General features: G+C 39.6%; 1 protein-coding gene across 1 annotated transcript in view; it reads right to left on the minus strand.

Annotated features, from left to right (window-relative positions):
* LOC132142399 (glypican-6-like) overlaps positions 1 to 25,924 on the minus strand; it is a 291,401-nt gene that overhangs the window by 80,825 nt on the left and 184,652 nt on the right. The window contains exon 4 of the mRNA XM_059552222.1: positions 23,583 to 23,748. Within this exon, the coding sequence (XP_059408205.1) occupies positions 23,583 to 23,748 (166 nt within the window). The remainder of the gene's footprint in view (positions 1 to 23,582; positions 23,749 to 25,924) is intronic.

Consider the following 25,924-nt stretch of genomic DNA (forward strand, 5'->3'; position numbering starts at 1 on the left):
AAAAGGATTCCCGACCAAGTATTGAGTGCATAACTGAACATAATTATTTGAAGGTTGACTTTTTTTGTATTAAAAACACTTTTCTTTTATTGGTCGGATGAAATATGCTAATTTTTTGAGATAGGAATTTTTGAGCTGTATGCCAAAATCATCAGTATTAAAACAATAAAAGACCTGAAATATTCCAGTTGGTGTGCAATGAATCTAAAATATATGAAAGTTGAATTTTTATCATTACATTATGGAAAATAATGAACTTTATCACAATATGCTAATTTTTTGAGAAGGACCTGTATACTGATCTTATACAACAGTTTAATAAACAAGAATTTAATATTGTGTTATTTTAGGCACAATGTTGTCCGTTTTGCTCAATTTTTCAATTGAAAATATAAAGACAAACCAGAAGTGTTTGTCTCTGAGCAATACACAAATGCATTCAAAATCCTCATAAACGCAAGATCTGTTCAAAAGCATGCAGAGTCATCTGCTCTCTAATCGCTCCCACTGTACTTTGATGCCACATGCCAATCGATCTCATGCTGATGATCCACTTCGAGTTAAACAAGCCTAATGATTTAATGGAGCATTCATAAAGAGAACCATTCCGTCTTGCTGGATCTGTCCGCTGGTTTTGACATGGTTAACCACCAGATCCTCCTGTCAACCCTATTAACAAAGGGCATCTCAGGAACTGCACTCAAGTGGTTTGTGTCTTACCTATCAGATAGGTCCTTCAAAGTATCTTGGAGAGGTGAGGTGTCCAAGTTAAAACATCTAACTACTGGGGTAGTTATAGCAGTACTTTTAAATGAAAAATTCCACAATACACTACTTTTGAATTCATTATTGAATTTCATGCATATTAATCGCAGAAAAACAATGTGATTAGTTGCAACTAAAAATTGTACTCGTTGTCCAGCACTAATAAATGTACTGTACGTATATGTGTGTGTGTGTGTGTGTGTGTGTGTGTGTGTTTGTGCGCATATTTAAGTAAATTACAGTTTTTAAAGAAATTAATGCTTCAATTCATCAGAATGTTTTAATATAATAATTGTATTATTGTTTTTTTATTATCCAATAATAAGAACCACAACTGTTTTTAACACTGATGATAACATTGGCATAACGTTATTTTAATAATCATATTAGAAGGATTTCTATTGAAAATTCAGCTTTGCATTACAGGAATAAATATTTATGTATATATATATATATATATATATATATATATATATATATATATATATATATATATATATATATATATATATATATTAAAATAGAAAGCAATTATTTTAAATTGTAAAAATATATACAAATATTTAAATTTCTATTGCATTTTTGTTTAAATAAATGCAGTCTTGGTTAGCAGAAGAGTCTTCATAAACATTGTTGGTGTATCTTATCTTAGATTTTGTGCATAATATTAAAAGCATTTTACCAGCCGTTAGGTAAAGTATTAATATAAGGTAAAAAAAAAAAAAAATACTAAATACGGAAATACTTACTAAAATTTACTACCCAGTCAAATTTAAATGAAAAAATAAAAAATAAATACAATAAGGTTTTAAAGTTTTCTTTGCTCTCAAACACTGGAGGCATGTCCACTATTGGTGCTGAAACCACGTCCACTAACAGGAAAGCTGCTCTCAACTGTCAAATATCGCTACAATCTAAATTAATGATTTTTCCTTGTTTGGACTAGATTTTTGACCATCTTTAATTAAATTGCAAATGTTGACTTACAGCTCCTAAAACAACCCGAGTAACAAAGCATGAGCTTTAGAAACTCTCAGTGAGGGCTTGACATCACAAAACAGTAGCACAATCTACAAACTGGCATCCTTCTTAACAAACCGCAGGAGGACTCACACCTACTCAGTCAGTGGTGAGACGTGTCTATGAACACCAGACGCCTTTCTGATCGTATTTCGGTGCTCAGCTGTTTTTCTGTCAGGCAGGGGTTCAGGATCTGGTTTGTACCTGTCATATCTGTCACCATTTACCATTTACCTGTGACTCAATCACTTAGAAGAGGAAGAGGACAGAGATAGCGCTCACTCAAGTACACCAGCCAAGAGTGAGTGTGTTTCAACATCGGAGGTGAAAGCGATAGAGAGAGTAGTTTTAGAAGAAACATGGCACACTCTCAATGATAGTCTCGCTCTGTCTGTCTCTCTCTTTGTTTATTATGGACTGGCAGACACAAAATCAAAGTTGGTCTCATTGGTAATGAATCTTCATGCATGTTATTGTAAAGAAAATAACCTTTCTGAAACAACTTTTCTATTCTATTCGCTATTAAAGCCCAAACAGGAGGGAAAAATAATTTCCGACAAATAATTGTGTAGCTTCATTTTCCCAATGTATTATCTATAAAGATCTATCCGATATAGATATATCTATCTATCTATCTATCTATCTATCTATCTATCTATCTATCTATCTATCTATCTATCTATCTATCTATCTATAATGTATATAGTTGTATTGTAAATATGAACAAACAAACAAATAAATATAGTTAAAACTGCAATATAAAACAAATAAAATGACATGCTATGATCACTTGCATTACTCAAATAACTTATAAAATAATTCATTTCATTTTTCACAAATCGAACAATAATTGCTTTGACTGATGGTCACTAATGGACATCTGAACAAGGTAGAATTGATGTCGGGTGACACATATGAACATCTGCAGCTCCACAGCTGACAGCTGGATATGTTGTTATGGAGACTGCTACCGATGGCAAAGGCCTGGCTGACCTTGTTACATTAGAGCTTGCCGGGGATCCCAGCTATCACTCACAGGAATTATGAGGAATAATTACCTCCACTCAAAACTGTGACAGTAGCACTGTACTTTTGCATTTGCTATCTCAAATCGCATAAGAACATCTGATGCATGACTAATATCATACTTAAAGGGGTCATGAACTGAGAAATTGAAATTCCCTTGATATTTTGGGATCTTCTGTATGGACTTTATTTTTAATGACGTTCAAAACCATGTCCATAAGAACTTGGTCATTTTTTCACTTCATTTGACCAGGGATTTGTTAACAAACAAGGCACAATTCAATGCAGGATTTTCCGAAATATTGAAACTAAAAGACAATGATGACTGACTATTTTGGATCCGACATTAATGTCACACCACACAAGTAAGGTTTTTTTACGTGGTCACTATTGCTTTATCTGTAATCAAAGATCATTTGATATGTACTGAGTATTCATGCATTTTTAACCTAAATCACATCAGTGTCCATCTGTGAAGGATGTAGGCTGTCGAACATACACAACTGTTAGTCAATCATAGCAGCTGGCGTTTACTTCAGAGTCTACAATCTATTACATATAAATGTTTTTATGTAAAAATCTTGATAGTATTGTAAGTAGACCTCAGAGAGCAGTACAACATAAAAAAAAAGAAAAAGAAAAAAAAAAGTTCATGACCCCTTGCGAGAGATAAAAACAGCTCATTTTGAGAAAAGCATACTAGAAAGAGTTGCACAACTCCAGGGAGTTACGTAACACAATCAGATTCATTTCTAAGTGTTATCTAACTGCTAAATGCAGATTTTGTAGTCAAGTAACTGACAGGTAGGATACAAAAACTGTTTTGGACAAGAATATTTCCCCTAAAAAACAGAGACAGAAATTAAAATTCACTGATGAATGTTACAAAAGCAGAGCAGATGCATTTTGATACAAGCCATTATGACCTTGTTTAGGACAAAACAAATATAAGAGATGTTATCTCTATTTAGTTTGAATAAATTAAAAATCAACTGACAAAAATTTCTAATATAATTAAAAAACAATAAATGCTTAATGTGCATGCTCAAAAATACAAAACAATATAATATATATAATATATAATCATAGTACAAAAAATGAAACATGACAAGAGAAATGACTTATGTCCTGCACAAAAATATATGTTATGTGTAACATGGAGTCAAAAGTCGAGCGGATCCATTTGCAGCATTTATTAATCACGGTCAGAAACAGACAAGATCAATCACCAGCGTCAGGGATAACACAGATAATCCAGAGACATAGACGTGCTCCAGGCAGAGGTCGGGGCAGGCAGCAATCAGCATAAACAGAGTCGAAAAAACAAGAGCAATGGTCAAAGGGGCAGGCAGCAGAGAATCACAGGTGGTACAAACAATCCAAGATAATACATGGCAGGTACAAACACAAGGAAACCGCTCTGAAATGTCAAACTAGGCTAAACAAGACGTCACTATCACTGACAGTCCAAACACAGTATATATAGGGGAGTGGTAATGTGGAACACCTGGTGGTGATTAGCCCTAAGCATGGGATTATGGGAAATGGAGTTCAGACACCAAATGCAAGAGTCCTGAGTGGAGTGCCCTCTACTGGAGTTCATGGGCATTCCAGCTGATGAACAATGAACAAAGCTATAATGCTATATGATATAAGATTTGATATAATGTAATGTAATATATTGCTTGTTGTTTTGAGCCTTTAAATGTATCGCTATTGCCATGTGAGCCTTTCGGAAATCTAACGCAATTCACTCATCTTTTCTATCTTATGCACAAGGACACTGCGTGAAAGGGAAGCAAATAATATTGACTTTCATTTTCATGAATTGTGAGGTGGCCGTGAGCTTCTATTTCACATGGAGACAAAGTCATGCAATTAAAAAGAAAAGAGTGGATCAATGTGGATCACTTACATTGTGGTGACAAAGACTCACCAAAGGACAACACAGGCCTTAATCTTAATTAGCCTTTGTAATTGGCCCAATGCATAAAGGAAAATCCGATACCAAGACAGGATGGTTTCGCTGAATCAGCGTTAAATAAAGACAGGATTCATGTTTAGCATTCACTGATTAATGCTAAGAAGAGCCTATGTTCGAAGTAGCACCCTCAAGGATTACCAAATACTGTACATTTGACCACATTTGATGTATAATGTTATATAGTATAATATTATCTAATGTGTAATATTATGTAGTATAATATTAGCTTTACCACTAAATAGTAGGGATATCCCGATCAGGTTTTTTTTTTTTTTTTGTGGCCCAATATAGACATTACAAATTGACTGTGTGGTCAAAATTATAAATAAGCGACTACTGATATAGGGCCCTGTCATACACCCATGTGCAATATGGCGCAAGTCGCATCACAAGTGTTTTTGCTAGTTTCAGCCTGACACAGTTCTCCTTTCCCCATCCTGCACTGTATTGTTTAAATAGCAAATGCATTTACTATTTATTCCCATGAGTGTGCTGGTCTAAAAATTGAGGTGTGTTCAGGTGCATTGTTGGCGCGTTGCTATTTTGAGGAACTGAAAATAGACTGTGCCATAGACCAATTCAAACCCGGTCTGAAGTCAATGATGCAATATTGTTATTCAATTTGCTTGTTACACAGTGATGCGCAGCAGCATAAAAACATTCTTAAATATAACAAAATTAAAGATTAAAATGTAAAATATCATTATTATTGTGTAGGCTACATAAACATAAAAAATGCCTGCATGTCATAATGGATAGTCATTGCATGTTTCAGCATTAGGCTACCTATTTGCTTGCGCACAAGCAGCTCCATTTCATCTTTGGAGATGTGTTCTGTATTTGCGCTTGCAAATTCTGCCGTGTAAATAGCAAATCCACCATGGAACGAGCAACTGCCTCTTAAAGGGAATGGGAGATGACAGTTTGATTGGTTTATTGTTTGTAATGCCCCAAAAAACACCCATTACTCATTAAGAGAAAAGGGACAAACTGTTTAAACCATACACCCAGAAGCGAAACTAGCAAAAGTGGATTGGGATATGCCCCATGTCGTCTGGGATTCGTTATACTGTGACGCATTTTTCCGACACTGAATATCCAGGTACTGAAAAGACAAATGATAACGCTATGTTGGTCATAAAAGTGAGCAGAGGCTGTTTATCCTAAAGCATGTGAGTGATGTTGCTCAGAAGCAGAAATCAACATCCATCACCTCATCCAGCACATAATGACTCCTACATCCTTCACTGACCTCAACACAATCGGCTCAATGACTTTAACTTATCATGTGCTCACGACTGAATGAAAGCTGTCAAGAACATATTCTGGCCTTATTTCACCCTCAAAATCGATATAAAAATATTAAATAAAATTAAAAATATATGAACATATAAGAAAAAAAGATTTCAACTCATCTTACTTATATATGCAAACTATCTTAATTAGGCTATTAAGATATGCATATAAACTTCACAGCATAATTTCCTTTAACATTTTTTGCATAATATATTACATATTTACATTGTATATTTTTAGTATGTTAAAGATGCACCATTATCAATAATTTCATGACATTTTCTCCCAAACCTGATTACTGCAGTTTAAATATATAATATTTGAATTGTAAATTGTTTAGACATTGTAGTGTTTGTTATATCCAATTTAAGGTATGCTGAATTTAAATGAATTATATATATATATATATATATATATATATATATATATATATATATATATACAGTTGTGGCCAAAAGTTTTGAGAATTACATAAATATTGGAAATTGGAAAAGTTGCTGCTTAAGTTTTTATAATAGCAATTTGCATATACTCCAGAATGTAATGAAGAGTGATCAGATGAATTGCATAGTCCTTCTTTGCCATGAAAATTAACTTAATCCCAAAAAAACCTTTCCACTGCATTTCATTGCTGTCATTAAAGGACCTGCTGAGATCATTTCTGTAATCTTCTTGTTAACTCAGGTGAGAATGTTGACGAGCACAAGGCTGGAGATCATTATGTCAGGCTGATTGGGTTAGAATGGCAGACTTGACATGTTAAAAGGAGGGTGATGCTTGAAATCATTGTTCTTCCATTGTTAAACATGGTGACCTGCAAAGAAACGCGTGCAGCCATCATTGCGTTGCATAAAAATGGCTTCACAGGCAAGGATATTGTGGCTACTAAGATTGCACCTAAATCAACAATTTATAGGATCATCAAGAACTTCAAGGAAAGAGGTTCAATTCTTGTAAAGAAGGCTTCAGGGCATCCAAGAAAGTCCAGCAAGCGCCAGGATCATCTCCTAAAGAGGATTCAGCTGCCACCAGTGCAGAGCTTGCTCAGGAATGGCAGCAGGCAGGTGTGAGCGCATCTGCACGCACAGTGAGGCGAAGACTTTTGGAAGATGGCCTGGTGTCAAGAAGAGCAGCAAAGAAGCCACTTCTCTCCAAAAAAAACATCAGGGACAGATTGATCTTCTGCAGAAAGTATAGTGAATGGACTCCTGAGGACTGGGGCAAAGTCATATTCTCCGATGAAGCCCCTTTCCGATTGTTTGGGGCATCTGGAAAAAGGCTTGTCCGGAGAAGAAAAGGTGAGCGCTACCATCAGTCCTGTGTCATGCCAACAGTAAAGCATCCTGACACCATTCATGTGTGGGGTTGCTTCTCATCCAAGGGAGTGGGCTCACTCACAATTCTGCCCAAAAACACAGCATGAATAAAGAATGGTACCAAAACACCCTCCAACAGCAACTTCTTCCAACAATCCAACACCAGTTTCGTGAAGAACAATGCATTTACCAGCACGATGGAGCACCGTGCCATAAGGCAAAAGTGATAACTAAGTGGCTCGGGGACCAGAATGTTGAAATTTTGGGTCCATGGCCTTTGAAACGTACTCGGTTACTAAACGTAACCTCGGTTCTCTCTAGAAGAGCGAACGAGTACTGCGTCTTAGCTAAGACGCTACGGGAAAAGTCTCTTTTCACGAAATACTGAAGCAAAAAATTATCCTTAATTTTCTATTTTTGTAAAGCGCATTTGCAGCAGTACACAGCCATAGGCGAGACGGCTCGTTCGCTCACTGGCTTGCTCTGCGGCAACTGCACAGCCTATCGAGCGCAGGCTGATTCGCGCCCTTCTTGGCACTTCCCGCCGAAACGGGTGTGGCCCAACCTATAAAAGGAGCTCGAAAAGGCTGACTCACCTGATTTATTTCATCGCCGAAGCGAACCAGAGTGAATCGTACGCACGGCAGAGAACGCAGTACTCGTTCGCTCTTCTAGAGAGAACCGAGGTTACGTTTAGTAACCGAGTACGTTCTCTTACGAGAGCTCTCTCGTACTGCGTCTTAGCTAAGACGCTACGGGAACCCAATGTAAAACGCCGTGCGCGCAGGGATCACACCAATAAACCTGAAGCAACGCCCAGGATTTACAGTGCACAGTCACCTGAGGGACTCACAGAGAGTCCAGGACAGAAAGGGGGAAAGCCCTCCGTCCCATATCTAGCAGCATCCGTAGATGCGGCAATATGACATCACACAGCCGAGGCAAGGCCTGACCAATGTGGCAATGCGGGTCTTACACAACACTGCCCATATAACAGTCGGCAGCGCATAGCGCTCGTGAACTCAGAATTCCCCTCAGGGCCCTGATTTGACTGAAATTGAAATCTGGGAACCATGGTTGGTTCTTCCAAAGAGGTGCTACAAGCAGTAATGAACATCTCGTTTCTCTCACCCGTTCTATCACCTGCGGAAGGAGGGAGACGGGAGGGAAAGCATAAAGCGGGCAGCACGGCCATCTCCGTGACAGGAAGACTTTTGTTCTTGGAAAAGAACGCGGGGCAGTGAGCGTTTTCGTGGGACGCGAAGAGGTCCACCTCCGCCCTGCCAAATCTCTCCCAAAACAGCCGGACTGTTTGCGGGTGTAGAGACCATTCGCCCGTAGGAACATTGCCTCTGGACAGCCTGTCTGGACCCAGATTCTGTAGCCCAGGCACATGCACTGCCCTCAGCGAACGCACGTTGCGCTGAGCCCAAATCAGGAGGCGTTCCGTCAGCCTGCACAGGTTTCGAGACCCGAGACCGCCCTGGCGATTTATGTAGGACACCACAGACATGTTGTCCGAACGGACTACGACGTGGTGATCCTTGATTTGGGGACAAAAGCGCATCAGCGCGTTCTCCACTGCCAGCATTTCCAGACAGTTGATATGATGGAGCTTTTCCCGTTCTGACCATAGGCCAAAGGATGGTCTGCCCTCGAGCAGCGCTCCCCATCCCGAAGTGGAGGCGTCTGTCGACACCATCTTCACATTCGGGGAAGTCCCCAGGCTTACACCTGATCGGTACCAGCCGTTCGCTGTCCAAGGTGCCAGAGCTGCAACACAGCTCTGATTGACCTTGAAATGCAGCCGGCCAGACCCCCACGCTCTGCGCGGCACCCGAGCCTTCAGCCAGAACTGCAGGGGGCGCATGCGGAGCAGGCCCAGCTGCAGAGCCGGAGATGCTTAGGCCATGAGGCCCAGCATCTTTTGACAGTGTTTGAGCGACACGGTCGCGCCGCAGCGGAAAGAACTCGCTGCACGCTGAATGCCCATCACGTGCTGTGGTGACAGCCGCGCCATCATGGAACTCGAGTTCAGAACTATACCCAGAAACAGAATCGTCTGACTGGGGTTCAGCGAACTCTTCGCCCAATTGACACTGAGGCCGAGCTTCTCCCAGCTCCGCTCGTGATCGGGCCAGAACCAGCCAGTCATCCAAATAATTCAGCCCTCGCATGCCTCTGAGTCTGAGAGGAGCGAGCGCTGCATCCATGCACCTCGTAAATGTACGAGGAGCCACGGAGGACTGTAAACTGGTGTGCCTGGCCCTCGAAGGCGAATCTCAAATATCGCCTGTGGTTTGACGCTATCTGTATTTGAAAATACGCGTCCCTCAGATCTATTGACATGAACCAGTCCCCTCTGTGAATCTGCGCGAGGAGTTTCCTGGTCGTAAGCATTTTGAAACTACATTTCATCAATGCCTTGTTCAGCTGTCTTAGATCCAGTATGGGCCTGAGACCCCCATCTCTCTTGGGCACCAGAAAGTATCTGCTGTACAGCCCCCCCCCCCCCCGCTTTGAGCTTGAGACACAGGCTCTACAGCCCCTTTGCTCAACAGTTTTGATATTTCGGCCCAAAGTATGTGTGCTACTTCTGTTTTGACCGTAGTTTCGACGCGCGCTGAAAAGCGCGGAGGGCGTCGAAAAAACTGTAGCGAGTAGCCTCTCTTTATAATGCCTAGCACTCAATCCGAAACCCCTGGAAGCGCTGACCATGCATCAGCATGAATGGCTAAGGGCTGGATGCGAAGCGCGCTCTGTTGACTGGGCAACGGCGGCGCTCGGGTGTGCTGCGCATTTGAGGCGGGGAGCGCGCTGATCACAGCGGGCAGATCGATCTTCCTCTACCCCGTCCCGGCGCCCCAGGCTGAGCAGGTCCCGTGGGACTCGATATGTCTGCGAGTAACTGTGGGCTGCATATGTGCACATTTACCACTTTCAACTCGCTGTCTGCCTGTGCAGAGCGTACGTGCACGGGCCTCGTTTTTACAGAAGCCACGCGCCGCATGTGACACAGTGTATGTGGGCACTGGGGAGTGGGCACGTTCACTATGCGGCACGCTCGACCGATCTGTGTCGATCTTATGTGCGCGAGCCCTGTGTGCAGGGCTGTGCTTACATGTGGAGATGGGCACTGAGGAGTGGGCATCGTCACTGCATTTATAGCACCATCGGCCGTGGCCGGACGAGCGTGCACGGGTTTTGTTTTTACAGAAACCACATGACGCGTGTGACATAGTAATTGTGGGCACTGAGGGGTGGGCACGCTTACTATGCAGTGTGCGCGATCGACTTGAGTCGCTTTTATGGGCGCAGGCCCTGTGTGCAGGGCTGTGCTTACATGTGGAGATGGGAACTGAGGAGTGGGCATCGTCACTACATTTATAGCACCATCGGCCGTGGCCGGACGAATGTGTACGGGTTTCATTTTTACAGAAACCACATGACGCGTGTGACATAGTGATTGTGGGCACTGAGGAGTGGGCACGTCTACTATGTAGTGCGCGTGATCGACTTGAGTCGCTTTTATGGGCGCGAGCCCTGTGTGAAGGGCTGTGCTTATATGTGGAGATGGGCACTGAGCAGTGGGCATCGTCACTACATTTATAGCACCATCTGCCGTGGCCGGGACACCAGAAATTACACCTTTTTCGGGAAATATCTGGGTAGCCGTGATAACGGTTTTTGTGTGCAGGCAAGCGGGCAACCGTACAGGCTTGCGCATTGCAAAAGACGCTGAAACAGTCACAATCTCTGGAACTGAAACAGCGGCGCGTTAGGTGAGAGCCCGGCCACAGCGGAACTCGTACACCGGCGCTTCGATGAAGCAGCCATTGTGTGTAGTGCAGACACAGCGTCATGCAGCATGCATAGATGGCTTTCCTAGGATGGCTTCGGGGCTCCCGGCCTCACCATAATCCTCTGCCGCGGTGCCCGCGGCGCGGGGCGACGGCCGGTAGAGCGAGAATGGGGGTCTTGAGCTGCGTTGCTGAAGCTGTTGTGATAACGGCTTTTGTGTGCAGGCAAGCGGGCAACTGTGCAGGCTTGCGCGTTGCAGAAAACGCTGAGACAGTCACAATTCCTGGAACTGAAACAGCGGCGCGCTTGGGTGAGAGCTCGGCCACAGCGGAACTCGTACACCTGCGCTTCGATGAAGCAGCCATCTCGAGTAGTGCAGCCGCAGCGTCACACAGCAAGCTTTAGATGGCAACACCGCTTTTGCCGCCGTCCAGCAGAGGGCGGACAAAGGTGCGTCGCTATCGCCTGTTCCACCGGCGGAAGTGACTGGTAGTTCCTGTTTTTTAGCATCATCAGTGTGGAGAATGCTAGTGAGACAGACGAACGAGTTCGCGCTGAATATGGAACGTTCCAAGCCTTCGCCACCTCTTCGTGAAGCTCAGGAAGAAAAGAGGTGGGCTTTGAGAAGTACGCTCATCCGAAAGGGAAATACCATCCAGCCGGGAACGAGAGGGGGGGGCGCTGGTGCAGACCACTCGCGGCCGAGATTCGTCGTGGTCAACGCGAGCATTCGCCTCGGCTCCTTCTCGATGTCAGCTTGTCTGCTGGGCTTCTGAGCAGAAGGCGCGAGATCCTCGGAGCTCGCCCAGCCCTCACTGCCCGAAGCTAGCAGAGAGCGCGTGTCCTCTTCCCCCGACGCGGCCCTAAGATCAACTTCCTCGGACGACGCGCCGGCAAACAGCGGGCGCTGCCCACCGGGAAGCGATGCAGGGGGGCCGGTGAAGAAGGGCGAACCGGCGAGCTCGGTTGAGCTGAAGACCATTCCGGAATCCGCTGGAAGCGATGCTTTTACGGCGCCTCAGTGCAGCGGTGAATGAAGGCTCAGAGAAAAAGGCCAGGCGAGTCCTCAGAGTCACCATGGCAACAGCTCGCAGTGGGGGCATCCGCCGTCAGCGAGCGCGAGCGCTGCATGATCTTCACCCAGGCAGGAGACACAGATGGCGTACCGGTCTCCCTCGCTGAGTGGGGCTCTGACGAGCCGCAGGAAGGCATCTTAAAAAAGACGCGAGCTCTTTTACGAGTGTGTGTCGCAGGGCGAACACACACACACATAAAGAACAGCTGGATATAACAGAATTGAAAAGATATAGGTGCCGGATAGCGCAGCAGGAACGGTAGTGGAAGGCGGCGATGCCAGCAGCTTCAGAATGGCTCGTCCTGCTGATATGCTTTCTCAGACGGCGCTTGCTTCCTCCGTGATCCAGCGATGCGTGAGCTTCGCTGAAGAGATGAAAAATCAGGTGAGTCAGCCTTTTCGAGCTCCTTTTATAGGTTGGGCCACACCCGTTTCGGGTGTGGGTTTCTCAAAACTTTTGGCCACGACTGTGTATATATATATATATATATATATATAGTGACGAATCAGCTGCCTCCTCCCTGATTGTCACCGGCACAACGTCCTTCAATCACCGCCCTTCACCAGTCTCCCGACTGGAGTGGGTGTGTGAGAGGAGGGGCGCTGGACGACTCAGGGCTGGCGGCGTGTGATGGGGCACACCTGAAGGAAATGGAGCCTCATCACCGCCGCTGTTTAAAAGCCCAACACGCCTCTCCTCGGGAGACACCGGTCTCTTCCCCGTGCATGCACACTGGTGTCCTCGTGGGTCCAGAAAGGGTGCGTTGAGGGACTCCTGCGCCACCAGAGACGTGAGCTGCCGAACCCGCGATCCGAAGGGGAACCGCACCCGTTTACACGGCCGTCGGGCCAGGATGCCGGGCCGTCCATCTCCTGCCAGCGCCGCGGCCAACGAGAGTGATGCGGCCGCTAGAGGAAGCCACTGCCCCTCATGCCCCGGTCCGAAGAGGGGAGCGCGTGCGGCCGCCGGACTCCTCCACTTACGTGGACCATTCCTCCATGAACACTGCCCGACCCACACGAACCCTGCAGCACGACGAGGACACCGGATTCCCTGTTTATTTTGGACACTCTTCCCCTTTGGCCATCTTTATCCCCTATTTTATTTGATTTCTGTTAATAAAAGCCTCTCCGAGGCCTGGCGCCACGCCCACTGTGTCTGTCTCGTGCTCCTCCCGTCACTATATATATATATATATATATATATATATATATATATATATATGATAAACTAATTCCAGACAAAATATGTAATGAGAATTGAGAAAATCTGATAGTGAAAATAAATACTTTCATAATGAAAAAAAAAATATATATTAATGATAAATCAATCAAAATAAGCTTAATTTTCTAAATCTTTTTTTTTTTTTTTTACGTCAAAATAATTATAATAATCTTTAATTTTTTTACACATATAAAATTCCAAATATGACTTCCCTGATAAAATTTGAAAATATATTTAAATAAATAAACAATTACATATAAATGAGAAATATGTATATATAGTTGTAATGTACATCCTTTCAGCAACTGAAAAAAATATAAACATATGACTGATAGACCGAGACAGATATAATTTAGTAATATTCCATTCATTCATTCATTCATTCATTCACTGAGAGTGTCTGTGCAGTGCGCTTCAGTGTTTGAGCACATTAGTAGAACACTTCAGATGACAAACCTAACAGCTCTCAATATGCAGCCTAGCATGTGTACTGTCTCAGTTATGCATGAGGGAGAGCAGAGCTGTAAATGCAGCAATACACAGATGCGCCCAGCATCACTCACATATTCAACAAATCCCTAATCATGTCCTAATGACACTTATGAGCTAATGGAATCACCCACACACCACGCTGCTGATCCAACACCACTGAAACTAACTAAATATTTGCTTCATCTGCTCTCAGAGTGGTTTTTGTGTTACTCCGAATCTTTCAAAGAGTGTTTTCTGTCTGACTGGATGAGGCACATTCAAAACCACTGTAAAATAGCAAAAAAAAAAAAAAGAACACATTCTGAGCGAATTTCAGTTAAATTCTACACTACTGTAAGTATAAGATTTAAATGTTTTTTTTTAAGTCTCTTCTGTTCACCGAATGAATGAATGAATGAATGAGTAAGCTTCATTTTTTATTTAAAGTTAAATGTTTTACTTTTGATCAAATCTATTTCCTAATAAATAACATACTAAACAGTTTGCATTTATTTGATACAAATACAGAAATACAGCAATACAGTAAAACAGTAATATTGCAAAACATGATTAGGATTTACAATAACTGTTTTCTATGTGAATATATTGTGAAATGTAATAAAGTAGGGCTGGGCGATAGATCTAACGATATGATCATGCGCATTTAGTCAGTAAATCTGGTTCCGTGATTACCGCTAAATCGCCATCACCTGCTTTCAGATGGAGTGGCATTTAATAAACAGAGCCGTAGATCACTGACAAGCTACGCAATATCGCGTTCATTACTGCAGATGAATTGCTTTCGATAATGAACGCGATATCGCATAGCTTGTAGAGGAAGCCACTGCCCCTCATGCCCCGGTCCGAAGAGGGGAGCGCGTGCGGCCGCCGGACTCCTCCACTTACGTGGACCATTCCTCCATGAACACTGCCCGACCCACACGAACCCTGCAGCACGACGAGGACACCGGATTCCCTGTTTATTTTGGACACTCTTCCCCTTTGGCCATCTTTATCCCCTATTTTATTTGATTTCTGTTAATAAAAGCCTCTCCGAGGCCTGGCGCCACGCCCACTGTGTCTGTCTCGTGCTCCTCCCGTCACTATATATATATATATATATATATATATATATATATATATATATATGATAAACTAATTCCAGACAAAATATGTAATGAGAATTGAGAAAATCTGATAGTGAAAATAAATACTTTCATAATGAAAAAAAAAATATATATTAATGATAAATCAATCAAAATAAGCTTAATTTTCTAAATCTTTTTTTTTTTTTTTACGTCAAAATAATTATAATAATCTTTAATTTTTTTACACATATAAAATTCCAAATATGACTTCCCTGATAAAATTTGAAAATATATTTAAATAAATAAACAATTACATATAAATGAGAAATATGTATATATAGTTGTAATGTACATCCTTTCAGCAACTGAAAAAAATATAAACATATGACTGATAGACCGAGACAGATATAATTTAGTAATATTCCATTCATTCATTCATTCATTCATTCATTCACTGAGAGTGTCTGTGCAGTGCGCTTCAGTGTTTGAGCACATTAGTAGAACACTTCAGATGACAAACCTAACAGCTCTCAATATGCAGCCTAGCATGTGTACTGTCTCAGTTATGCATGAGGGAGAGCAGAGCTGTAAATGCAGCAATACACAGATGCGCCCAGCATCACTCACATATTCAACAAATCCCTAATCATGTCCTAATGACACTTATGAGCTAGTGGAATCACCCACACACCACGCTGCTGATCCAACACCACTGAAACTAACTAAATATTTGCTTCATCTGCTCTCAGAGTGGTTTTTGTGTTACTCCGAATCTTTCAAAGAGTGTTTTCTGTCTGACTGGATGAGGCACATTCAAAACCACTGTAAAATAGCAAAAAAAAAAAAAAGAACACATTCTGAGCGAATTTCAGTTAAATTCTACACTACTGTAAGTATAAGATTTAAATGTTTTTTTTTAAGTCTCTTCTGTTCACCGAATGAATGAATGAATGAATGAGTAAGCTTCATTTTTTATTTAAAGTTAAATGTTTTACTTTTGATCAAATCTATTTCCTAATAAATAACATACTAAACAGTTTGCATTTATTTGATACAAATACAGAAATACAGCAATACAGTAAAACAGTAATATTGCAAAACATGATTAGGATTTACAATAACTGTTTTCTATGTGAATATATTGTGAAATGTAATAAAGTAGGGCTGGGCGATAGATCTAACGATATGATCATGCGCATTTAGTCAGTAAATCTGGTTCCGTGATTACCGCTAAATCGCCATCACCTGCTTTCAGATGGAGTGGCATTTAATAAACAGAGCCGTAGATCACTGACAAGCTACGCAATATCGCGTTCATTACTGCAGATGAATTGCTTTCGATAATGAACGCGATATCGCATAGCTTGTCAGTGATCTACGACTCTGTTTATTAAATGCTGCTCCATTTGAAAGCAGTTGATGGCGATTTAGCAGTAATCACGGAACCAGATTTACTGACTAAACGCGCATGATCATATTGTTAGATATATCGCCCAGCCCTATAATAAAGCTGAACTTTCAGCATCATCAGGGTCACACGATCCTTCAGAAATCAATCTAATATGCTAATTTGCTGCTCATGAAACATTTTTAATTTTTTAATTATTATCAGTGTTGAAAACAGTTGTGCTGCGTCATACTTAAGAAACTGTGATGTATTGTAAATTTCAGGATTCTTTGATGAAATCATCTGTAACATTATAAATGTATTTACTGTCTCTTGCTGAATAAAATTTTTAATTTCTTAAAAAAAAGAAGTATGTAATTGCCTCCCTCGATTCACTTAAAAAAAGAATCTGCTAAACATAAGTAAATACATGTAAATAAATGTATATTAATGCACTGTTAGTAATTCTTGTAGTTAAGCAACACATTGAAGCGTAACGTCTAATAACTCTTAACTGTTTTAGTATGTACAGAAACTCATATTCATCTCATCTAAGGCAACGTTCATATCACATTCAGATCAAAGTGTTCCTTCCTGAATTTTCCCTTGAGGATCAATACAGCCAAGGAAATCTATGTATTTAATCAGCATGGTTTACATTGAGTTTGCTGTTGATGCGATTATGTAACAGTGAGACCTTTATGGGAGGTTAAGGAGGGATTATAATCAAAAATTCATTTGAGTTCAACATGGATTAAAACTGAAATCACTGCACTTTAAGATTAAGACTTGAATGTTTTATTATCCTTGAGACGTTATGCAAGATTTTCTAATACACCTTTATTAAAATGAAATAATTTGATCTCTCGTTGTAGTAACTGCTGTGTGTTAGACTCACTAGCATGCTTCTGGGAGCAGTACTAAAGGACATTAAAGTGCTTCTTTTACTCTAATGGAGGTGTTTTAATTTCAAATGCACTGTATATTGTTCCTTACGTCTGATCTTTTGTTGTCCCTGCAGCGCTGCTTGCATGAAAGGCACTTTATAAATAATTGTTCTCATGCTAGCATTGGGAAATGCTGAAAGATGATTTTGGCTCTACAATTTAATGCAAAAAAAAAAAAAGACAATTAGCTTTCTGTACACCGGCCTTGATAATATTGAAGAGCTTTGAAAATGTTCCTTCACAACAAGATACACTGCAAAAACAAATGGCGCGTTTCCACCGAGTGGTACGGTACGGTACGGGTCGGGTCTGTTAACCATGATTTGGCTAGCGTTTCCACCGCCAACAGTACCCTTACTTGATAGGCGTGGTGTATTCCAGAAAGTAGTGATAATGTCACTTGATAGGCGTGGTGTATTCCAGAAAGTAGTGATAACGTCACTTGATAGGCGTGGTGTATGACGGAAAGTAGCTTGACGTCATGCGCGGCGACATTGTTGCGACGTTGTTGTAATTTAAAAATGGCGCCTCGTGTGTTGTGTCTTTCCCCTTGCGGCACGCGCAAATGACGATTCTCTGTCAACCAATCAACGTTCTGCAGTGAGTCTAGCTCCACCCTTTAGTACCGTTCCACTGTGCTAGGTACCCCAACGGAAGGGTACCCAAAAAGTGGTACGGTACGGTTCGGCTTTTTGGTACCATTCTCAACTTTTGGCAGTGGAAACGCAAATAAAAGGGTACCGACCCGACCCGTACCGTACCGTACCACTCGGTGGAAACGCGCCAAAATATAACAAATATTTATGGAACACATTTTACAAATACTATTTCAGAATTTCTACTTCAAAATCGAATGTGTTTCATTGTCATTAATTGTGAATTTTATTAGCAATTTCTGATTGGAAATAGTTTGAAATAAAATAAAATGTAAATGTCAAATGATTTCTTTGAAACTAAAATGTTTAGTTTAATATGTTGCTGTTGTTGTTATAATTATTTATTTTAACTCATTTTACTGCATGAAGGTAAACTAAATGAAAATGGCAAACACTTTCTTGGCAGCTAGATAAAAAAAAAAAATCTGTCTCTCTGATTAAATTTGCACATTTAATTTAATGTGCTTCTTGCTGTTTCTTTGTAATTAACTGAGAATATTACCACCAATTTAAAAAGTATTTCCACATCAGTTATGCTAGCTTATGTTTATGTATGCAATACACATAAATATTTTTGGGACACGTGATCAGATCAAATGCTTTTGAATCCATTGCATATGAATTCACTCTGATCCTTCTGAAAATACAAACTGGATTCGGCTATTATAAGCTCTTCTATATGTCATTATATGTTTTCTATTTAATTTCACTGTATATAAGTACATCTCAACCAATAATAAAGAAAAATAAGTCATCAGAGTTTCAGTAGAACTAACACGTTGCAAAGAACTTGGCTCTGATCGTTTAGAAAGTCATTGCATAATTCAAACACTGTGTACACGCACATATAAGTCCAGGACCTAATGTGCGTCAGTAAACAAACCCTTTGTGCAGTAAAAAAAAAAAATGTGTCCTTGTGCACACAAAACCTTTCAGATGTCATGCAGTATAATTGAGACTCAGAAGCCAAAAGAGACTAATGCTCTTAGGATGACGCTAAAATGATACTTCCTCGGCCGTCTGACCAGAGATCAGAGGTAACATATTCATCAGGATAAGAAACCAGCAGCCTGATGTTTCTCATTTCCAGTGAAACTCTAACTCATTTGGTCTGATGAAATGGCACATACATCTGTTTTCTTCCCAAACAGCGTGATCTCGTTTTTTTGTAGCTCAAGGCTAATGGTGGCATAACTTCTCCTGCAGTTTCTCAAATTGAGATGAATGCGAACCCCTGCGGCTTTATGATAAAATTAATAAAACAGAAAATTAATTTCTCACAATGGTTACATTTGTTCTGTGGAATCACATCCTGGTGGGAAACCTCTGTGCTTTGCAGTAGGGATTTTTAATTGCTGACCAAAAATACGTCACAAAATATGATTTCTCAAAGGAGAGCTAACAAGCCACAATTAGCAAATAAAAGATCTTAGCATGAGGTACTTGCAAAGATGTTTTATTACATGCAAAGAATTCAACACAAGATGCCTGAATATGTAAATCCAACATGCATCTGTTGCAATGTTTAATTACATTAGATCAATATCATTAAAAACTTCAACAATCACTGTTGTCTTTGTAACCAACATAACTATTACTAAAACTAAAGTGAAAGTATAGTAAAGCTAAATAGAAATATAAACAACAAACACACACACACACAAAAAAACCTTATAGACCTTTTTTTTTTTTTTAAGTTGTATTTCTTTTACATCAAGTTAAATTAAAGTTGCTTTGGCAACTAGCTCAAATGTTATTTTATTATTTTATTATATTTCAATTAATGTTTATTTTACTTGAAATAATATAAATGTTGCAAAAGCAAATTAGAAACCTCAACATTAACATTTCTTTGATTTGAGGTGTTATCCACATTCATTTTACAACTCTATACTTTATTCCATTTATATTAGGAGAAACATCTGAGCTGAAGTTGAAACAGAAACATGCATGAGAGCTCCACTAAGTCTCCTGAACTATAACAGAGCAGCTGTTCCTCTGGGAACTGCTATAATTACACTGCATTAACCCATATTGCTTATATACGCCCTTGAGTTAGCGGTACTGGGATTGTCCATTCAAAAACCCATGTGGTTGACGTAATCAGCTCAATACTGACAATTTCCAAAAGGCATCCCCAGGCTGCCTCTGTGAACGTTTGGTAAACCACACAATTTCTACAATCGATACAGTGAAGGAGGCAAGACTTGGACGAGACGCCATCTGAATGTCTTCCCAGGCCTGCCAATCAATGCAGGTGAGAAGGGCACACCAACAGAGGCTGTTGGTAAATGCCACATATGCCACATGGAGCAAAGGTCAGTCCCTACCGACAGTCCGTCTGAGACAACTGCACAATGCCATGCTATTTCAAACAAAAACTAGCATCTGTGCGGCCGTTCTATAAATATTCTAAACCAAATGAATTATCCTCTTTTGCTAATCGAACTGCGGCACCATAAAACCAGTCAATATCTCTCAGCGGGGGAGAGATATACTGATTTAAAATCTATAGCGCAGAAAATGAGCTCTAAAAAATACAAAACAAGAAAGGCAAACTAAATGGATGCCACATCAGGACATTTAAGTTAAAATTAAAATAAAATAATTATAATAATAATAATAATAATTTCACAAATTAATTATTAATTTAAAGAGTTTTGCTTTCCAAGTTATACAACACATGCATTTTCACATTGAGTATGTTGCAGTGCTTTGGAGGGAACAGAATTATGAACTTTCGCAGCAGTCGTATCTGTGGGTGGACAGCATTAAGCCATTGCATTTGATATCTAGTCATTTGTGTTAACTGTTAAGAATTTTTGTTACTTGAAACACTGGCTCCCTGTAAAGTTTAGAATTGATTTTAAAATAGCTGTCTTTGTATACAAGCCTTTATCTGGTCTTGCACCAAAATATATCTGTGACCTTCTGATTCCTTACTCTCCTCAAAGAGCACTTAGGTCTAATAATCAGCTTCTCTTAACTGTCCCATGTTGTCACTGTAAAACAAAGGGTGGTCTGTCTTTTTCAGCTGCAGCTATTAAACTTTGAAATAGTTTGCCTGTAAATGTGAGACTTGCTCCTTCACAAGCCAGTTTTAAATCTGTTTTCAAATCATATTTGTTTTCTCTTGCAGTTGATTAATGTCAGTTTAAGGTTTTGATGTAAGTTTGCTCTGATTATATTTTAATGTGTGTTTTTTTAATTTGTTTTGTATAATGCATGTACAGTATATATATTTTATTTTTCTATTATGCTTTTTATATATTGTGTTTTGTTGTACAGCACTTTGGCGTAACTCTGTTGCTTTTAAATGTGCTATAGAAATAAATTTTGACTTGACTTGTTACTTTAAAAAAATATATTTAAAAACAACAACGACAAACACTATTATATTTTATCTAGTTCAACATTTCTCATATATATATATATATATATATATATATATATATATATAGACCCCAAAGCGTTCTTTGACTTTTCTGGAAGCTCATTGAGATGATGAATGAGGGAAAGTCATATGAGAGGAGACAATGCCTCCATCAAGCTATAATTGGACATGATCGTTTATGATTGGATGTGATTGGTTTGTGTGATAAATACTGCCTCTTGTTTTCGTGCAAGCTCTTAGCCAAAACGAACAAAATTATGGTGTTATTGACTAATTATAAAGTTAACAACTCTCCTGCTGAGATATCACTGCTTTGTGTCACCAAAAAATTAAACTGCAATATAATAAAAATAAAACCAAATGACTGCCGGTTATATATATATATATATATATATATATATATATATATATATATATATATATATATATATATATATATATATATATATATATATATATATATATATATATACAGTACAGACCAAAAGTTTGGACATACCTTCTCATTCAAAGAGTTTTCTTTATTTCCATGACTATGAAAATTGTAGAGTCACACTGAAGGCATCAAGGGCTATTTGATCAAGAAGGAGAGTGATGGGGTGCTGTGCCAGAGGACCTGGCCTCCACAGTCACCGGACCTGAACCCAATCGAGATGGTTTAGGGGTGAGCTGGACTGCAGACAGAAGGCAAAAGGGCCAACAAGTGCTAAGCATCTCTCGGGGAACTCCTTCAAGACTGTTGGAAGACCATTTCAGGTGACTACCTCTTGAAGCTCATCAAGAGAATGCCAAGAGTGTGCAAAGCAGTAATCAAAGCAAAAGGTGGCTACTTTGAAGAACCTAGAATATGACATATTTTCAGTTGTTTCACACTTTTTTGTTATGTATATAATTCCATATATAATTCCACATATGTTAATTAATAGTTTTGATGCCTTCAGTGTGAATCTACAATTTTCATAGTCATGAAAATAAAGAAAACTCTTTGAATGAGAAGGTGTGTCCAAACTTTTGGTCTGTAGTATATATATATATATATATATATATATATATATATATATATATATATATATATATATATATATATATATATACTGAATTTACAGTGAAATTTGGTATAATTCCCAGAGAAAGTAGGAACTTATAAAAGTGTCTGACAAATACACAAGGTTCATGGTCTGAAAAGTGAGGTGTGCTCTGATTGGCCAGCTATCCAGTGCATTGTGATTGGCCAAATGTTTCAAGTGTCTGTTGAAAATGTTAAGCCCCTCAATTTATACTGTTATGGCATGTCCTGTTCAGAACACCGGCATGACAGGACTAAAACAATAAAACCCATTACAAACGAGGCAGTTGTTGCATCTAGTGGGAACATAATTACTGATTATAATGACTTATATTGTGTTTTTATGCGTTGCATTGCTTATTGTAAACATTAGCTGGACATACCCGGGCTGGACTCTGCTTCATCCACAGTGAAAGCCGACCAGCACGGATCAGCTCTAGGCTTCACGAAGTGGATATCTAGCTTTTTTTGGAAGGCCAAACAAAGTAGTTTCACTTTCACAATGAAACACACAGCTTCTCCATGAAATGGTGCTGGCGGCAACAGCAAGACTAAAAGGTACGCCTTCTTTCTTTGCGTGAACATTTGGATGGCAAATCTTCCCACACAGTGACGTAATGACAATGGGGCGTGTTTAAACGAGTCGTTTTAGGGGGTTGTGGACAATTCTTAACTTTTATAAAGAATATCTGAGACTTTAGTCTTTGCAACTTTACAGATCTACTCTGCACCAAGAGCTTGTAACACTCCACAAAGAAAGGACAAATTGAAATTGCATCATATGACCCCTTTAATGTTTGTTATTATAAACAAACAAACAAACACTGGAATGTGCACTGATAAATCATATGCAGTTTAATCAGGAACTTGTATTTCAGAAAGTAAAATAATACATGTTACTTTCTTGCTGACTTAAAACTATGAACATATATAAAATGTCTATTCAAACAGTCTCTGAACATTGGGAGTCATTTTCTTACAGAAGCTCCAAAATACATTCGGCAGCAATTCAAAGGGATAAATCTATATTTGTAAAACGAGCTGGATGCAGAAAGCGCATCTTACCGATGAAGAGGTTCCACTCAGGGTCCAGGTCCGCTTGGTTGGCCAGGCAGCCCCGCATGACATTTTGACAGTAGTTGGCACAGGTTTTGAGGCCTGGCAGTCCTCCACAGTATGGACAGTACAGCATTTTGGTCAATGCTTTACTGCAGGCTGGAGATATATTGACCTGCAGGAGAAATACAAATGGAAAAAAGTTAGTCTTGAATGTACAGCGTTGCATTTGGGAGTTGTTTTGCTAGCCATTGGAAGAAATAGAGAATTGGGTTGAAATATATTCTAGCAGGACGCTCCACTATGCACTCATAATCTATGAAAGGACCTCTGTTGGGTATTGAAACTGGACTGAGTGGTTTGTGCAACACTTAAAGTGGTTTTCAGAGTGAAGAACTGCATTGCCAACAGGTCAAATGTGTCTTTTAATCCACACTGGGGTGAGATATTCGTAAAAGCATTGCATTTGCTCAATGCATGTCTATTTTCAGTGTCAATATGGGTCCAAGGGTACTACATTCACAGACACTTGTTGACAGCCCTCGAGCAACAACATTCTCACATCAGCTAGCCTTCAGAGCAGACATATCTACTTCCAGCCATCTCTGATAATTGTATGTCATTCCCTATCTTTATACTTGACTTAGAGCTTGTACGCCAGCCATCTTCTTTCCATCATGCACAGGAGTCTCTTCAAAGGTCAAGGCCTCACTGAAAGGAGGCAGACGGTCAACTGGAAACAAGTGACTACTGTAGGGTTTTTCACAGAGATCCAAAAGGACATTTGTTGATTGATCTGATCAAACCTGACAGTGTTGTGCCTTGTAACACTGCATATAACTGTAGCAGTGCTGTTACCATAAACTGAAACTAAAACAAAGAGCATTAAAATAATTGTAGATAAATGAAATGAAGATAAAAAAAGGAAATGTAAATCATTTACATTAAATACAATTTACAATAAATGTTGCCATGGCAGCTAATTGAAATAAGTGACATCAAAATAAATTAAAGGTCATGAATAATAATAATAATAATAAAAATGAAAAGCTAATTCAAAATATTATAAAAAATAATTAAAACTTAATTATGTCTTTAATTGTGAGTTTACATTTCACAATTACAAGGTCTAATTGTGATTTTAGATCTTACAATTGTGGTTTTTATTTCTTATTTTAAACGTAATCTAGTTTATATTAGTTTGCAGTATATTTCCAATTACTTAAAAATGAAAACAGAAAAATGTTAATTTTAAAAAGGTTATTCAAATTTAAATAAAAAGCTACATAAAAAATTATACTAAAATAACATCATTTTATTCTATTTTACACAAGGATAAAAAAGCAAACCAACCATTTATTTAAGTCCCATTTATCTATTTCGTAGATCAGCAAATGTTTTAAGTAAAATAAAACAATGGTAGGCATTATACAAAATATACTAGGCACTATATAGGCCTTTGTTTATCAACTCAGAAGTGTTACTTACTTTAAGTTAGTCTCTACCTTGCCTTCTTCTGAGGTAGAGTATGGAAGTGAGTTTTCAATGAACTTTTCTAACATTTAAAACACATGTATCCTGTCAAGCTTCACTTATTTACCCTTCAAAATCTTTGCTTTACACGACTCCACCGTCGGCTTGTAATTGAAAGAACAAGTGTAGGATCAGTTGCACGTCACACCTCCGGATTCGGGGATAAACTCTTGGCGTCTTCATCATTCTGCTCATCTGATCCAGACAGCGCCCAACTCCCTTCCTCTCCCGTTCCAAAGCTACAAGTGTTTCTAGAAGACTGTGAAGGGAGAGGATCAAACGGAGCTGCTCTGACGCGGTCGTTTTACACTCCCACATCAAATGCCGAGCGCAGGAGAGCTTTGAACGCAGTGTGTCTGCAATTTCATCACAGCAAGACTCACTCACACAATGTACCGACAGTTTTTGTTTCATACACTTCCTAATCAGCCATTAACTTCACACAGTACACTGAAAGACTGTATAGTTGCACATTGCACATTGTTGTATTCTGAGACTGAGAAAAAAAATCACAGCATTGTTTTCATGATTTTATATGGTATCTGAAAGGTTGGGATATGTCAAGGATATGTCATTGTACTCTGTACCTGGATTGTTCCACAATATGACATTGTACTTTTGAGACTGAGGAAAAATCTGCATTGTTAACATGCTTAATACATTGTCTGAAGGTTGTCAAGACAAAGTCTGTTTAATGGAACCACACTGCTGACTTCTCTGCCACTGTAAAACTGCAAACATGCATATAAAAATAAGATTTGTTTACATTTATTTTAATTGTGTTATTATTATTATTATTATTATTATTATTATTATTA

The sequence above is a fragment of the Carassius carassius genome, chromosome 6 (genome assembly GCF_963082965.1).
Source record: "Carassius carassius chromosome 6, fCarCar2.1, whole genome shotgun sequence".
Classification (NCBI taxonomy): Eukaryota; Metazoa; Chordata; class Actinopteri; order Cypriniformes; family Cyprinidae; genus Carassius; species Carassius carassius.